Consider the following 18,720-nt stretch of genomic DNA (forward strand, 5'->3'; position numbering starts at 1 on the left):
CCAGTCCTGGTCTTAGAACGTTGTTGTCTTAGTTCTGTGTCCCTTGTCTAGTGATTTGTTTGCATAACTGTTCAACAAAAGATTGGGTGACACTTCTGAATGTCTGCCTGGATACTTAAGAATATATATATATATATATACATACATATATATGTATATGTGTATGTGTGTGTTTATGTGCACATGCTCACACACCCCTTCTCTTTAACAGTAGAGCGTTCTGATTCTGTGTTTGTGCCTTCAACACATTCCCAAGGATTTTCTGCTCCTCTACAAGGAAACCTGCGCCATTCTGTGGGGGACAGATGCCTTGCACATGTAACCACCCAGGCTCTGCTGATCTGCTGATGTTTATCACTTTAGACCATCTCCTAGGAACTTGAGGGCTCAGCAGGAAATACACAACCACGAGGTGTAGATCTGGGCCCAGGCCACGTGCAGACTTGGGTGCTTTCTTCACCTTCTCAATGTCGAGGCCATCAGTTGTTGCATTACCAGGGCTCCAGACAGCCTGGTGTTGGATAGGCTATGTCACCTGCAAGCCCTTCTTTGACTTCCTCTACTCACAGTCTCTCTCCACTCCACGGGATGAGGTAGGGATTGATAGTAAAATGTTGCTCACCGGGGGCTGAAGCTTTAAAAAGTCAGGGACTTTTTGTCTTAGTCACTGCCACAGTCTTAAGTGTCTGGCACCCATAGCGGTGAACACATAAGTGTTGTTAAATTAATTGGTTGAATGTTATTGTTGAGACCATTTGTCCTTCACTCCTACTTCAGAACTAAAGAGAGGAAGGAAACTTTGCCCTGAGCTACTGTCTCTTCTTCCCAAAGTCCAGAAATGCCGGCCACAAGTGTTAAAGGCCCCTAGGGGAGTGGGGATCCCCTGGTCCCAGAGTAAGGAGTCACAGTTGCTGAGCACACAGGAGGAGGAGTCGCCGGCTCCCCAGACTGTGTTCCTTATTTGGGGTTAGGGGCGCCGGGTGGGAAGCAAGCCTGGGGGGGGGCCCACCGGGTGGGCGGCATTCCTAGCCCCTCAATACCCTGTCTACTCCAGCACCTGTTGGACAGGCCAGCTGGCAAACCGGCCCCCCGTGGCGACGCCGAGACCGCCACCCCCCTCCCCCCCGGCGGCCCGCAGGACGGAGGCTCAGCCCCCCCCCCCCAACCTCCGAGCTGGGGAACGGGGGAAGGTGGAGCAGGGGAGGGGACAAGCGAGGTCCTCCGGACCAGCCCGGCCTTCCTCCCTCCGCTGCTCGACTGGAGACGGCCCGAGGCGCCCCGAGGTTAGCGGCAACTGAGCGTGGGGGAGGGGAGTCCCCGGCGCCCGCCCCCCTTCCCCGACTTGCGGCCCCCCGCGGCGGCCGGGAGCGGGACACCTACCCGCACCCGAGAACTTGGTCACGCAAAACTGCAGCCCAGGTGCGGGGATCCAAGCGACGGAGGCGGACGAGACCCGCGCCCAGCCAGCCGGCGCGCACACGACTGGGGAGCCGACCCGAGGCCCTCCCCGAGTCCCCCCCACCTCCTCCTCTCCGAGTCCCCTCGACGCTCCCCACCGCCGGCCAGCCCCCCACCACCCCCGCTCCCCGGGACCGGCGCGGCGCCCGCGCCGCCTTCCCCCTCCCCCTCCGGGCGGGGTGGGGGTGGGGCGGGGAGCGGGTGCCCCGAGCGCCGCATCTATTGGCAGCTTTGTGATTGATCCGAAAGCGCCGGCCTGCCGGCCGACCAGGCTTCCAGACGGACTCCGCGCGACCCCTGAGTCCCCGGCTCGCTCCCGGCCCCGAAACTGACAGGTGCTCCCCGCACGCCGCCGGGGACTGCCCGCCGCTTCCCCCGCGTCCCCACCCCCCTCCTTCCTCCCTCGCCTCTCCTCCCCCCCTCCTCCTCCAGCCCCCACCACTTCGGCACAGCGCAGGATTTGTTTAAACCTTGGGGAACTGGTTCAGGTCCAGGTTTTGCTTTGATCCTTTTCAACAAACTGGAGACACCGAAGAGGGCTCTAGGAAAAAAGTTTTGGATGGGATTATGTGGAAACTACCCTGCGATTCTCCGCTGCCAGACAAGGCTCGGCGCGTCCACCCCGGTGCTGCCTTCCCCGGGCGGTGGTGAGAGGCTCCGAGTCGCCGCCGCCGCCGCCGCCTCTTCCCCAGTGCCCGCCGCCAGCGAGCCTTCGCCCCGATCAGCCAAATGCTCCTCTTCGGCCTTCTCCTGCTGACGTCTGCCCTGGCCGGCCCGAGGCTCGGCGCGAGCGCGGAGTCCAACCTGAGCAGTAAGTTCCAGTTGTCCAGCGACAAGGAGCAGAACGGTGAGTGCGCGGCGCCCCCCCCCCCACCCCGTTCGGGGCTGCACGCGCGCCCCCCGCGCGCTGTCCCCCAGCCCGCGTGCGCGCCGCCACGGCTCTCCAGCGCGGGACGCGCGCCCCGGTCGGGGGGCCCGCGGAGCTGCCCGGAACTTTGGCGGGGTAGCGCCAGGGCTGTGCAGTCGGGGTGTGGGGTGGGGGACAGGGAGCCACTGGGAATGTCAGTTCTAGGCAAGTTGCAGGGTCGCGCCCTGCCAGAGTTAGACATTGTTCAAGAACTTGGAAAAAAAAAATCCAAAATGAATGAGTCTGGGCATGCTTGATTTTAGTCAGAGTTGTTTCTTTGGGGGTGTGTGTCCGGGGAGGGGGGTGCGGCGGCATGGGGACGCCTATCAGCCACATTCGTGGAAACACTAAATGCTAAAAGGTACCAATGAGGTCCAGATGCTGCGTGGACATGTTTCAGTGGAACTTTCTTTCTCTTTTGTGTGTGTGTGTGTGTGTGTGTGTGTGTGTGTGTGTGTGTGTGCGTGTGTGTGTATGTGCCTTTGCACTTACTTACCTTTCTGATGGTGTGTTGTGTGTGTGTGTGTGTGTGTGTGTGTGTGTGAATGACTGCTATTTTGTGTATGTTGGAAACGACTTAATCCTGCATAGGAAATGAGAATTACTTTCAGCTTTTCAAGTGTACCTGAAATGTTTAGAAAACTCTCCAATATAAGTTCCTCTGGGCTGGGATTGCGCAGAGCTGGAGAAAGGCTCCTTTCATAAAGCCTGGGAAGCTTCGGGGTGTGTAATTTGCTTAGCCTCTGAACCCCATATGATTTACATCATTCAATTTCTAAACTTTTTTTTCTCTTCATCTACATTATGAAGTCATTTTTGAAAGTCCTTTGTAAATAGAAATTTTAGACTGCCCTTAAAACCACAATGTGAATGTAGGCTGTCTAAAAGTGGAATATTAAACACTGTTTACCAGTGTGGTTCTTACTGTTATTTGAAAAGAAATGGTTCATGTTTTTCTGCTTTGATGTCTGCTGTTGACAATACAAAGATGTTATCGTTTCTCTAAACCAGGTGAGAGGAACAAAAGCAGCATACCTGGCAAATGCCAGTGGACTGATCTCCTGTTTGTAAAGTCATGGGGATGTGTTTTTTTGTACCTGGGATGTTTCAAAGCTTCCACTTAGGAAGCTTCAATTCAGAAAAAGGGCTTAATGTTAAGAAGGCACAGACAGTTCTAGAGTACCAAAGCTAGATAAAGTAAAGCTTCCTGGAACTTGGGTAGACATTATTTGTCTTGGTTGTTTGCATGCCAAGACACGGTATCACATTTATCAGTCAATGTTGTGGTTGTTCCTCACCAACACCATATGCTCACGTAGTGGCACATGGCACCTGCAGACTCCTTGAGCTACTGATCAAAGGGCAGCCTAGAGATCTATCTCTAATCACAGGACCAACAGAGGACTGGGGAAAGTGATCAAAGCAGCCACAGCACCAGCTGGACCCAGTCAGGAAGCAGATCAGACCAACCTTTGTTCTTTCTTATGTGAAATAAATGTCCAGTTCAGAACGTTGCCTCTTACTAGACAAGCTTTTCCATAGCAACGTCAGTGCGCAGTCTTCGTGGCCTCTGTTTTTCTAGCCCCTTATTCCAATCCCATGCCATCACTCAGACTGTAGTGGCTTGCCATCTCCTTGGTTCTCCTACTACTTGTACTTTCTCCTTGTCCTTGAAATAGTTCTCTGTAGTGGTGTACATGTTGTTATCATCATCATCGTCGTGTTTCCTGGCCTTAGAGTTATCTTGCAGTCTTCTCTCAAGTTTTGTTAGCCTTGGGTCATTATGGGCTACTTTACTGAGTAGGTTCACACCCTCAGGGAGGTAACTTCATTCAGCAGTGTACACACCCTATGTTGCCATTCGAGGCTGGCCCATTTCCATTCCAAAGATGTATGATGCTAAAAATAGCCTGGTTGTTTTCTCATCTTTAGGCTATGTTTAGCTCTTGGAGGATTGGCAGGAGGAAGGAAGTAGTAGAGGAACTACTCTACTCACCTTGTCGTTTTTAGCCTAAAGAGAAATGGGACTAGATAACACTAGGGGGCAGTATGGAGCTATTTTTCTGCACATGCTCAGGTTGATGTTTCTATGTCCAGGATTGGAGGATAGCAAGTGGGTGTTGAAAAAGATTCCCCCCAGAATGTGACCATTTTTGCTAAAAACAAAAACATAAACAAAACTCAGCTTATTCTTACGTGACTTTAAAACCTCCCATTCCTTCACATGGGGTGGTAATTGCTGTTTGATACCTCTGATGGTCTGTTTGATTCAGATTATCAAATTACCTTCTAGTAAGGATACTTCATAGAAAACAACATGGGTCCAGATTTGTGCATCTTGTTATTTTGTGAAAGGTCTTCCACTGCCAAATGCAAATTTGTCTTGTATTAGATGAATTTATGGCCGCTTTCCTGGATTCCCTTCCAATTTTTCCTGAGTAGTCTGCTCTCTTCAATGGTGTTTACTCAATCAAGTACCCAAACCTGCTCAGTTTCAACAATCATTTGGTATCCTGAATGGAAGTTGAGTACTGTGATTTCCCAGTTCTAGATATTTTGCACCTAGACTGGACTTTGTGGGCATATGATTTAAAATAACTGTTATTCATCTGGATTTTGACCTGTTATAGGACTGTACTTTAATGTAAACATAGCTTTATCCTCCAGCTCATCCAAAGATCTCATGTATTCAATGCAAGTGCTCTATCACACAATGTGATCCCAGACCTATGCTTCATTCTTTACATTGCTCTAAGCATAATATTGCATTTCTTGGAGGGAATCTGGCCTGTGAAATTCCCATGTATCTGCAGGAAAAACATGAATATCAATAACTGTTGATATCAGTTGAGAATATCTACTATGAAATGAGTAAGATACTTCTTAGTTACTGCCAAAGATTTATATACAGGTTCAGAAACAAGCAAGCAAAGCCCAGTTTATTCTGTCCCCCCATAAGAAATTTCCATCACCAGTTATGGTGGAGTAATATCTCTTCTCCTTTGATGAGAGATTTGAATTTATCTACCTTTTGAGAAATGCTATTTTACTTTAGGTCTACCTCCAGGTATCTGTTGTTGAATGTGTGCTTTCCTTCAGGGGCTTTTGTGGTATGTGGGTCTATTTGCCCTGGGGATCATTATCTGTAAGGAATGCCATTTGCCTGTATTAGTGCCAGCTTTGTCTTGCTAGTCATGCAAGTGCTTATGCCTAAGGAAACTTTACCTGGTCCTAACTCCCTTTAGGAAGCAATTTAAAAACTATTTAATCAATAAACAAATAGCTATATCTTTTAAACTAGGGTCTAACAGGAAAGAAACTCGGGGTGAGACTACAAGGGACTTTCCTGAAGTTAGTGTATAAGTTTGAGTGCATGACCTTTGTGACATTTATTTTTGTTAGAGACTTTATTTGTTTAGTTCCTCTTGTGTTTCTGCTGCGTTGGGGAAACTGTATAAGTAAAGTAACATTATGTAATGATGAATTTTGTTTTTCATAATGTATTATAGTAGGCTCATTCCATTACATGGTTACTTTTTCTCTCATGCCAATTGCAAGTATTTACATTTAGCTGGATGAAATACATACTTAACTCCAGAAGGTATTTAGAATATATGAAAGTTCTATTAGAAGCTTTAAGAACAAGTATAAGGTTTGCTCATCAGTTTTAAATGGATTGCATTTTAGGATCAGTCTCTAAACTTTGTTTCTGTCTCCTAAATCTTAACTTTGTCAGTTACTTCATCCTCTTGAAACTTATTTCTTAACTATTCTCTTAATGTTGCTTGTTTCCACATGTCTTATGCTAAGATGCTGTTTTAAAATGTTCACATCTTTTATGTAAAGAAAAAAGTGTGTCATTTTTGATAGATTGAATGATAAAGAATTGAAACATTTTTATACTAAAGAAAATTCTTATTTTTAATAGGATTTTCTTTGTATCAAAGTGGTCATAATCCTAGTCACTTCATTGACTCAACTAATTTTAATGTTTCTGATTCTTTTATTTGAGAGCATGGTACAAGGCCAAAGTGGGTCTATGATTACCTCAGTCTTCTCTCAAATTAATGCACCTAGAATGAAGTAGGAACATGGCTTCTGCCTGGCTTTTGCCCTATAGCTCCTTTAATTGTAATTCACAAGCATCCATGTGCAGGCAGAAGATTTCAGTTCTAATTGAATGCTCTGGCTAGGTTGACCAGATGTCTTTCTGCTGGTAACACCTTTTAGTCAAATACATCGATAAGTCTCCCAAAGTCTTTTGTTTATCCACTTTATTTAAATTGGATCCCCATAGATGTCTCATCAAGGGCTAATTAAATGCATACTACTTATCATGCTTTGATATTCTTGTTTTATAACTTGTTCTTTTATTGTCTACCCATCCCTTCTTTATTCAACTTTCTTTACCACCTCCTTCCATGAAGTACCTGTTGTTTGTGAGTCCTTATCTGACTTGCTGTCTGTAGAAGCTACAGCAAGTGGAACATGGTCTCATTAGTACTATGTGTCTTTGAGATTGTTCTGGTTATTCAATTTTTTACTAGGGTAAAACACCGGTGTGTGCTATAACATTGGGCCTGTTTCATAGTATCTTTCTGGTCTTAGACTTTGCACACCATTTGGCTTTTGTCACTTGAAAACAGACATGGTAGTGTTGGAATTCACCAGAGTACTTACTATTTTATAATGTTGGCAAAAAAACATCATGTCACCAATTGAGCAGGAGCCAAGCCAAAAAGTTCCCTAGACCTAGTGCTAGTTACTCCCCCGTCAAAGTGCCATTGACACGCCCTTGTGTTTTCTAAGGATGGGAATTTGACATGGGCTAAGGACACTAAGGACGGTGAAGGGATGACAAATCTCAGAAATGTGAGTGTTTTTCATCTTTTACGTTTGGCTCATTTGTACATTGTACCATGAGTAAACGGAAATCATCACTGAGTAGTGCTGGGAGGATCCAAGGTTCTAAAATGAAAATTGAGGCCTCAGACAGTACAAGTGACTTTGTTTGGGTCACTCTGTAGGTTAATGGTCACAGTAGTAAATTGCTAATATGGTGACATGTTATTCTGTATGTTAGAATGACTTAGGCAAAAGGAGTTATAACAGAATTCAAACACTATTTTTTTTTTAAAAAATACCAGCACTTCCACATTATGTAAGAGGATTGCATGCTTTTTCAGGTTGTGAGGTGAGATGGAACCATTACTATTGAAAAATTACTTTTTAAGAACATTAACAAAACAATCCCAGAATAATCACAATTATTATCCTATTTTAACTTTTTAAAAGTTTAGTTTGTGAAGCTCCTAAATCTTAAACCAAGAGGAGCTAAACACCATAAAGAGGAGCTGTAATACTACTTTTATTATTAAAAACTAAGTTGTTAAGAGTGATACTTTTGGTTTCATAGACTCATTTTTCCATTTCCTTCTGAAGAATATAAATTAGCTCCAGTAGCCTGGTCTGTCATCAGACTTGGCCTTACACTTCATGTTCTCCTTGAGTCATTTCTAGTCACTTGGACCTAGGAAGGCTCCTTTTTGGACATTTACACATATTTCTAAGCCATACCCTCTTTGCCAAACTGACTTCACTGCATCTGAATTTTTGTTTCCAAACTGTGATGCTTCTGCACTTGGCTATATAGTTTTCAAATAGGAGCTGAGTCACAGCATACATCTTAGTCAGATGACATGTGTATTATTCCAACATCTTAAACAACACCAGGCTTATTAACGTAAATGTGCCTAAGGAACATAAACAGAAAGTGAGAATACAGGTTTGTGTGGGCTGCTATGTACAAGGCCTGTTGATAAACAGCCAGAACCATCAGGACAAACCCTTGACCAACTCTATTTGGCTGTATCATTTGGTAGTAAGTAGATGGGTCTCATATCATTGTGTAAACTTCATACCTCTCAGGAGTTCCTGTTAGGGGTGATTTTGTGCCCAGTGTTTGCAGATAGTAGACAGTTTATCTGCAGACATCCCCATGAGGTATTCACAAACACAAGCTGAGTTCCCACAGCTGGTAAATGTTTCTACCTAGGTCTGACTCCAAGCCAAGGCTCAGAGGCAGGTGTTTCTTCCTTATGTGTTAAATGGGCTAATGTTTTAGTAGGCTTTTGTTTTCATTCAGCAAATATTTATGAGCCTGTGCTTTGTGTGAAGCTCTGCCTTGGATCTGGGAGCATGAAGAAAAGAAGATGGCTTCTTGAGCCCCTGACCTCTCCTTTTCTTGTACATAAATTTTCACTGACTAGACCAACTTGGTCTTGAACTTGGAATCCTGTCTCAGCTTCTTGAGTTTTGAAGACTGAGTCTGAACAGAATAGCAGTGATTGTCTATTCATAGCGCCCATTCTACTTCAAAAATCCTCACTGGAGTTACAGCCTTGTATTTAAAACCCTGCTGTGTTTGCATTTGGTGAATCTCTTTTTACAGGGTTGGCAGTCATCTGAACAAAAGAAGTTATCTTCCAAATTAAAATCCAATCAGAACTCCATTTTTAAAGTTATTTTCCAAGCAAGTACAGGATTCTGCCTTGCTGTACATAGTTAAGTACCAATGGCTAGAATTTTCTTTCAATCACTAGGCATATTTGGAAGTTCTGAAATAGGCAGAACCACAGGCTACATAGCCTAGGTTCCAACACATAGGCTAAGTCTCTGGCTGCACTAGTCTCAATAGAATCTTCTCCATATAACTGAAGAACTATTTCCACACTTCATTCACAGAGTGGATGGCATGCTGAATGAGGTTGGGTGAGGGTACAGGAAGCTGATAAAAAGGGAGACAACTCCCAGCATACCAACTTAGTGTAGTGAAGCTATTGCTGTGCAAACAAAGGGGCCTTACAGCTTTTCAAGTTTTTTTGGACAATTAAATTCTTTAATCAAAATATGGTGTCATTTCTCAAGTGAGGCTCGTTCTAGTCCCTTTCATATGTGCATTGCTAGTAATACCTTATGGTATTTATGGATTGGAAATGACCGAAATATCTTAGCAAATATGCTGTCTTGGATGGCAGGCCAGTTTTTGAAGCTTATGCTGTTTGCATTCTAGGAAATATTTTTCAGGAGTGGATACTACTGTAAACGTCCCAGTGTTTAAGCACAGCCAGACCCTGTGCCTACGTCAGCCCAGCTGGCTTCTGCACCTGCCCTTGGAGTCACTACAAAGATGAGAAACCATCAACAACAGGAGTTAGACTCATGTCTAATTCCTGGGATGTATCTCATGTTGTCTCTACAAGTTATTTTTGTTGGCTATTTATAAAGACATCTGTCCTTTAAACAGTCATTTTATGTATCTTTTATTTTCCACTGAGGAATAAATCACAGCTTGTTTCCCACACTGTTATCCACAGTCAGACTCTGAAATGACTAGTAAAGTAGTATGAGCTTTACTAAAGCATTATAATTTCTTTTCCTATGACGGCAGGCCATATTTAAAACCAGTACATTAAAGGAAACATTTGCTGAATAAGATATGAACAAATTAGAAGTAAGAAACTCAGTTTTCGAGAAATGTCTTATTAGGTCTGGGAAAAAGAACAACCCTAGTGTTTATTCCTGATTTATTGTAGTTTAAACTGAGAAGGCAGGGCAGGTGGGGTATCAATAGTTTAAGAAAGGAGGGAACATACCATGAATCTGTAATAATTCTTAGTAGATTGTGATATGTCATCAGACAATTCTGATGACAGATCTACCTGGGGGCCAGGTGTAGCTCAGTGAGAAAGCAAGTGTAAGGCCCCATCCTCCACACAAATACACACGCACATACACACACACACTGCCAAAATAAATTGACCTGAATTTCTCATAGTATTTATGAATAGGTGGGCAGCAGATCCACATACTAGCTGGTCTGAATAGCACCTATCTGCACATTTATAGCCAGATAGGCATATTCTGGTGGCAGAGAACATGGTTGTAGTATGTGCCTACAGCTAATAATTACATAGGATGCTTCCTGTGTAATAAACATCAGTGTCTCCATAACTATACACATGACTGTACACAGCTGACTTTGCTTTCCTTTATATAACAGTGTGTATGAAGCCTGGAGCTCCTATAAGTATGTGTTGTCTTGGTGGCACAAAAGATTCGAGCTTATAAAAAAATACCAGCCTTGGGGCCGGGAGTTTGGCCTAGTGGTTAAAGTGCTTGCCTAGCATGCATAAAGACCCGGGTTCGATTCCTCGATACTACATATAGAAAAAAGCCGGAAGTGGTGCTGAGGCTCAAGTGGTAGAGCTCTAGCCTTGAGAAAGTCCAAGGACAGTGCTCAGGCCCTGAGCTCAAGCCCAGGACTGGCAAAAAAAAAATACCAGCCTTGGGAACAACTATATGAGTATGAGATATCTGTGCTGAGTAAACTGTATCTTTTCTTTGTGCTGATCACTTGGGTGACAACTCTCTTGATTGATTTTTGAAAATAAGAAATGTAAAGATAATAAGGTTTTCCAAGGGGAAAAAAATCAGGCCAGGCTTCAGGGAGATATGGAGTCTGGAAATCTAATTGATAAATGCTAAATAATAGCTAAAAAGTAGCTTTCATTTCTGTTTTCTTGAGAATATTAGCAGGCATGAGATTTAAAAGCATGCCCAAGAGTGTAAAATTAGAGATTAAATTCATCTCTCTGCTTTCCTAGAAAAAAATGTTTTTCTTCCTGTTGGAAAATATATTTTTAATCTATACCGATAACTTTTAATAGGCATCAGTTGGGCAGTGCATTAAACTAACTGCTTTAAAGTGGTTTCCTTTTAGAACTAACATTTACATCTTAGGAAATCAATTAGGGTGTCTGGATTTTACATTTCCCTTGGAGTCTTCCCCTGCAGATCTTTCTGAATGGTAAACCTGCCACAGCTAACACTCAGAGGTGCAAATCTTCTGGAAGGACTGCAAACCTCACACTTTTCCTTGGAAAAATGGAAAGCAAAAGAACTTATTTACTATATTTGTTGAACCTTTAAATGACATAAAGCACAGGAAATACTTTAGGCGTGTGGGAATGTGTGGTGTTTCCAAATGACAAACGTTGTTCTGAATATGTCCCCGGTAGTGGTGAATTATATGAGACCACGTCCATCTAAGGAAGGCTTGTTTAACTAGCTTGTGGTTCTGGTGCTCATTCAAACACTCTTAAACAAAATAAAGGGAATGGATGTAATAACTTCTTTATGGAAAGGCCATAAAAAGCTACAGGGCCATGTAAACAAATTGGGTCATTTAGTAGATGTTTAAGTGATAGATTTGCAGTCCAAATTCAGGGGTGTGTGTAGTGTTTTATAGGACTATGAATGTGTGCTATGTTGAGAATGAGGTCACTGCTGTTTGTTGATTGGTTGTGTACTGTTTGTTGATTGGTTTGTGTTTTGACTATTGGATAAAATCTGCTGGTAAAACTATCATATAGAGAAACTCAAAAATATGCCTAAAATTTTATATGTTGATAAATGTGGTCAACTTTGGTAAAAGGCTAGAAATCAGTGTTTGAAAAACCTGTGTGTGACTTGACCTGCTTTTTGATCACACTAGGTTCTGTTCAAGGAAAATACGATGGTGGAAAGTAAAATTTTCCTTCTGGGCTCAGACATGTCTAAACTAATTGTAAAATAATTACTATGGCTTACAAAAGTGGAGTCATCATGACAACTCTGTAAAATAGAAATCCAATGGCAGTTATGATTTACAGTCACTGTACCTCTGTCCATCTTGTCATAAAACCACTATTGCAACTAATCTCAGGTGACATTCATTTGTATTACTGGAGAAGTGATAATAAGCCCTGTCTCAAGCTGTCTGCTCGGAGTAGAGACTCTTTATTGCTTTAAGAGATCAATTTACTGTCTCCAAAATTAGGCATGAGGGCTGTGCCAGTAAGTGGAGCTGGGATGGGAATATGAAGTCCAAGGCTCTGCACAGTAGAAATGATAATAAGCAACCATGGAAGCTGGGAGTCCATTTGGAAATTGAAATGAGCAAAGGATTCCTAATAATTTCTACATCAATACCATTTCTTCATTCAATGGTTACTCTCGATCCTGGTTGGCTGATTTGCTTTGTAAAGGGAGTGATTGTGCAAGAAAGTTTTAGCAAAAATCTGTTAGCCTTTCTAAGTTTCAAAAGCTGATGGCATCACCTCATGCTGGCATCGGGAAAGTGCTGCTCCCAGGAGTTTGGCAGCAAGAGTAACAGCTCTGACTCCACAGGTTTCACAAACAACAGACAATGGTGGATATTATGGTTCCTGTGTAATGTGTGACTTGCTGTTTACTTAAAAACATTTTTTCAATGATTAATTTCAAGCCACAGGGCTTTCAGTTAGGGAGAAAAACCTATTTGTCCCTCACGTTGGATTGTATGTGAACTTGAAAATATCATTTTGCATTTTTGCCTTACCTACGTATTTGGCTCCTATGTGAATGGAGCTGTTCTGAGTAAACTCTTAGAAGTGAGATTATAGCATGATGGACACTAATAAGAACATGAATTCCTATATCAAACAACAAAGTCTTTTGGAAAAATGAAACAGCTAATTTGACTTTGTGCCAGTTAGGTTTTGGTCACTATACAAATAACAGATATGATCAGTTGATTGTCATGGTCTGTAGGGTTCAAACCTTTCGTCTTAACTACTTTGTAGGCAGAGCCCAGGATACAAAAGTTCAAGATCACCCCCTACTTCTTCAAAGAAAAGGTGAGAGAACCCATCTCTGTCAGTGACTGTACGTAGTAATAATACATTTCTATTTCCATTATGGAAGAAGCATAAATAGCAGGATTGCTTGGGCATAAAGCAAGAGCTTATCTCAAAAATAACCCACACAAAAAGAGGCTGGCAGAGTGGTGCAAGTGGTAAAATGCCTACCTAACAAGGTCTAGGCTTTGAATTAAAACCCCAGGACTATCAACATTATGAAAACCCAACAAAGAAATATTCTGGTTTCTGTGAACACGATCATTTCCACTTCATAATCGAGTTGCTTCATTGTTTTTATGGCCCTGTTGGGGGTTAGCACTCAATGACCAGAGTGCTCAGAGAAGAGGAGTCTGGAGTTTTACAGTCCCCTTTAAGTGAATATGCCCATTCATCTAAAAACCTCCCACTATCTACTTCTTAGACATTCTAAAACTGCTCAAGTGTACCATTCTGGGGACTAAAACTTTTCCACATGAGCCTTTGGGGAAGACTTATCGACGGAACTATAGGGGATTTAGTTGCTGCCTCAATTCGTGTGTACTCAAAGAAGAAGATAAGATGGCTGTATTAGTGCTCGACAGTGGTATATTTGATGGAAATTCATAGAAATTCAGGTTTATTTATAGCTGGGCCATTAGAAGAGGCAGAGAAAAGTTGCTGGCAGGGGCATACTTTGAAAGGGCTTGGAAAGATGTGCAGCATGAATCTTCAGAACCACACGCAGAGGAAGATTTTAGGAAGTGGAACTTGTTGAGTAAATATACAGAAGAGGGAATGTGGGGCATTCAGATCATCTGCAATGTAGTTTGCATTGCAGGTGATCTAAGCAATAGGTTCAGTGAGAGTCATTCAAAACTGAAGGCACAAAGAAAAGAATACTGATGCACTACTTATGTCAGAACATTACAGAGAACTTCATTATCGGAGCTTCCATCCCAGCTATTCAGGCAGCCAAATGATGAATTATATATGATACTCGGGGGACAGATGGAGATAGAATGAATGTTGCTGGAATGCAGAAAATAAAATTGGGTGGAAAAGGAAAAACTTTATTGAAGAAATCTCTAGGAAAAGAAGCAGAAAAGGGGAAAAATCAGCCTTTTAAAGCAAGTAGTGAGGAATGGCAAGAAGAGAAAGACAGAGCCATGAAAATTAGTCCACCGTGCAATACACACCAGAGATATGGCAGTATGAGGATTTGCAGCTAGTGTAGGATTTTTCAGTGTTGAGAAAAAGCCCTAACAAACTGAACTTCAGTGCAAAGAGGATGGAAAGGTACAATACGTGTGTAGAAGATGGTCAGAAACATGATGAGAACCCAGGTTTTTATGAAGGAAAAATACTGAAATTGTTTCCAAGTAGAGGGAAAGAAAGGAAATGTTCTTGGTTGGCTTAATTTTTGAGGTTATGGTGAGAGCCAGAGGAAAGGAAGCAGTTAAATATGTACCAAGAACACTCTTGTGCCATTATTGTTGGAGCACTGGTAAAAAGCAGAACTTAAATACAGCATAGAAAATTATAGAGCAAGAACTGAGCATGCCTTATAGAGAAATTGCAATGAAATGTTGGAAGTAATGAGCTTTGAAACAGATTTGATGACAGGAAGAAATGAGAGGAGATGAGGGAAGTTTCCCAGTGGTTTCCTACCATAATAATATTTCCCCATAATAATATTTATGCCAGCCTAACAACTACAGAAGTGTAAATAACGTATGAATGAAATTACCAAATTAGATGTTTCGGTTTGGGCAGTTCATCTAGAGGGTTCTTAGATTATTAGTTTGTCATAGGTAGGTTAAGGAAAGTGATTTGGTAGACACAGAAGATTCACAAATACCATGTCAGAGGGTATAAGCAATTGCACAGTAAAAATAGCTCTTGGACAGGAGTAAAAAGTGGAAAAATGTATGTTAAAAAGGTAAATCTAAGCCTGAAGTACCAAGGACTTAATACCATAGAATGACCATTGAATGACTTCTACTTTCTCTTTCTAACTCGACTGTACCCTGGAAAATGGTGAAACAAGGAGGAAGCCACCGAAAAGTGAGGTACATGTTTGAACAGTTATCTGTTTAAGAGAATGTACCTCCAAAAGTTGTTTTCTGGCTACATTTGTAGAGTAAGGGTTGTGTGGGCTTCTATCACAGAAAAGAATTTCTCATGTTTCTGTAATCTCGGATGATGAGTGGATAGAATTTGTTTTGATCAAAACCAAAAAATTCATTTTTCTTGTTTATAAAATTTATTGGACAAAGTGGCTTCTCCTGTCACTCGTGGTGAATATCCTAGACCTTGACTTGACTTTTTTTTTTTTTGGTCAGTCCTGGGGCTTGAATTCAGGGCCTGGGCACTTTCCTTAGACACTTTTTGCTCAAGACTAATTAATGCTTTGCCACTTCATCCACAGCAATACTTTTGGCTTTTTCTGAGTGTGTGGTACCAAGGAATCAAACCCAAGATTTCATGCATGCTAGTGTGCACTCTAACACTAGGCTATGCTCCTGGGTCCTGACTTTATTTCTTTTAGTTCAGTTTTAAGTTGATATGGAGTTCTATAGACACGTCTAATTTAAATATCCTTTATCATTCAGAAACACAAATACCTAGTCTTTTGGAACAGTTAAAAATGGTGAATACGACAGCCTTGGATCTTTGCACTCCTGGCCAAGACTGGCTTTTGACTGGAGCCTTGAGGAAAGGTGTGTGATATTCCTGATGTGTTTTGCAAATAGGGAGCTTCTGGCTTGGTGGCTAAGTAAGGTCCAGGGAAGAATTTAATATGTGATAGGACAGATCTGTATGCTTCTCATTGGCTCTTGTCAGCTATCCTAGGTTATCTTATTGAAATTTATATGGTTTGTCGATATTGTTATGAATATCCAAATGAATTTTGGCAGAGAAAATTTTTCTCTATTATTAGAAGGATTTGGCACTCACCAGTTTTGCTTTCAGCATTTCCCTCGAAAGTCTCTACCTAGAGATTAGCTGTCTTACTGTCTTCTGACAGGTACCTGCTCTGGTACTTACACTGTGGCATCTGACATCCAGTGGCACATATGTTGAGAATAATTTCTAATTCTCATAGTCTGGCTTGCTCTTAACACTTCAAGTCCGGGAATGGGAATGTAACTTAAACCTAATAACATTTTGTTCTGTCAATCATGACAAAAGTTCAAAAACTAAAGTCTAGCAGATTAAATAGGCCTAGAATGATTACCAAGCTAATAAGTGAATATTAGAATTTTTATTTTAGAGTAACTTTTTTTTGTAACTTTTTTCAGTTTCACTGCCTTAAGTCAGATGTTGCTTGGCTGTGGCCTGAATAGTGTTAAACATATCCTAAGCCCTTTCTCTGTGAGCAGGCTCTCCTGTCCCTTCTCACTATTGTCAATCATTTATAGAGTCAACCATCCCACTTGATGATCATCTGGTCATGTATACCCTAGTCAAGCTTGGAATGGTGTCTCACCCAGTGGAAAGTACTTACACAACCCCTGGAGATCCTACTAAAATATGGATTCAGATTTTAGTCGAACTGAGTCAGGCTTGAGGGTTTGTATTTGAAAAAAGCACCCAGGGAAGGCTCATGCTCTGAGGCTAAAGAGCAAACCTGTGGACATAGAGGCTGCTTTGACATTCCAGTGGTGTGATGTGATCTCAAATTAGTTTTTTTGGTGAAAGATGCCACTTAGCTGACTGACCTTTTCTCACCATTTCCCTTCTTTAGACTCAGTTATGTCCCATAGACATCAAGTTGACATACTTCTGATGACCTTGTCACACACTGAAGATAAATCAACAGAGAATGTAGTTTGTGTGTGTGTGTGTGTGTGTGTGTGTGTGTGTGTGTGTGTGTGTGAGAGAGAGAGAGAGAGAGAGAGAGAGAGAGAGAGAGAGAGAGAGAGAGAGAGAGGGGGGGGGGGAGGGAGGGAGGAAGACGGTGGAGAAAATAGTTACCCTGGAAATGCTAATGTAACAACAGCCTGTTCTACCTCCACAGATGGGAGTGATTCTCTTGAGGCCACTATTTAAGTTAGATCTTGAAAGATAAAGAATAGGAAGAGAGTGAGAGTTCTCCACAGAAGGCATAGACATGTGAGGAGCCCACAGTTTATTCAGAAATCAACTTTTTTGTGAGAAATAGGACTGAAAAATTGTTTGCCCTTTTGGAGGGTGAGCATGTATAGATGTGCCTCCGAAGATTCTAGGGCATCACTGAAGGATGCAGGAGGACAGGTGATGTTTCTGCCATCTGATAACACCAATGAACATTGACTTCACAATCAGAATCATTTTTACTGTTTCCTTTGACACTTATTTTATACTTCTCCATCACTATTTTATGTCTCATAGAATTTCTTTAACCTTTCTGAGTACCGTTGGCAAATGAAAACCAAGTGCATTTACCAAAATGCCATGTGATGTTTTGATGCATGGATACATTGTGAAATCATTATCAGAAACCAGCTAATTAACTATTCAACAGACCAGATGGATTCTGTATGCCCAGCAAACTTATTTCATTTATATTTTCTTAAATATAAATGAATACAGAATTTTTCATTTTGTATTTGTTCTTTTTCAAAATAACAAATTTGGATTGTAAAGGACTTCAAAACTGGAGCTGGAGCAGAAGTTTGAAGGTTTGTACATATACAGAAGTTTGAAGGTTTGTACATGTACATTAGCTTAGCTGCCCGACTAGGTGGCTTGTCAGGTAATGACTATAGTGTGCAATGGAGTGGAATCCTTCATGATTTGTGTTCAAAATCATCTGTGCTCAAGGCTCAGCCTCCATGGTATGGTGAACCCAAAATGGAGGTCTTCTCCATTTTTCTCAGTGAGGTGTGTCTCATGGGATTGCCAAATCCACCATCCATACTGTAGAGTTTACCTATACATAGGTGTCTTCACTCCTATAATTTTCAAGTGCGAGGTAATCTTTAGCATAGAGCGCTACAGAGTTGTAGATCTTTGGAGTGAAGAGAAAACAGCTTATTTAGGAGCCAACACAGCCTGTTCTGTTGTGGCACTGGCATCTGGGATCATAAATCATTGTTCAAGTTATTTCAATGAGTCATATGTCTTATTTCACAACTGAGAGATACAAGTAGTGTCTGGCTTTATTTTGAGGAACTAAACGGGAATACAGAGAAGGGCTTCTCTCTTTTCTGCTTAGACTGAGTAAAATTAGTGTGCAAAGAACCTGATGGGCAAAATTATAATGATGACTGTTTAGAATTATTTCCTCAACCAGAAAACAGACATGTATCATTTCCAGGAAAATTCTTTTAAGCTGGGAACTTTAGGATGAAATATTCTTACAATTAACTTAGTGTGGAAAATAACCTGATGATGACAGTCCATGTTCAATAACTCGTAACTTGGCTTTGTTTGTAATTATTTTTTACTTTATAAAGTCACTGGGAAACAGTTTTTCTTCTTCTTAGACATAAAGTTGACTACTCAGCTCTGATCCTATGATATTATAGGCAAGTAGTCTGTTCTGGCATATGGACAGAACAGAAGCAGACCCTGGAGAGAAAATGCAGAAATCATGGCAGGAAGTACTTGTTCAGTATGCCAATATTTATGGTGTCACAACCAAATTAAAACCATATCTTTCATTATTTA

The 18,720-nt window shown here is 41.8% G+C and overlaps 1 protein-coding gene across 2 annotated transcripts in view; it reads left to right on the plus strand.

Annotated features, from left to right (window-relative positions):
* The first annotated feature begins 1,700 nt into the window (after positions 1-1,700).
* Pdgfc (platelet derived growth factor C) overlaps positions 1,701-18,720 on the plus strand; it is a 201,121-nt gene continuing 184,101 nt past the window's right edge. Inside the window, exon 1 of one of the 2 annotated variants that reach the window (XM_090343204.1) lies at positions 1,701-2,305. In XM_090343204.1, coding sequence (XP_090199330.1) covers positions 2,188-2,305 — 118 coding nt within the window. In that variant the 5' untranslated portion in view covers positions 1,701-2,187. The remainder of the gene's footprint in view (positions 2,306-18,720) is intronic. The other variant, XM_090343205.1, reaches the window with a different exon arrangement.

The sequence above is a fragment of the Megascapheus bottae genome, chromosome 13 (genome assembly GCF_031878675.1).
Source record: "Megascapheus bottae isolate mThoBot1 chromosome 13, mThoBot2.hap1, whole genome shotgun sequence".
Taxonomy (NCBI): Eukaryota; Metazoa; Chordata; class Mammalia; order Rodentia; family Geomyidae; genus Megascapheus; species Megascapheus bottae.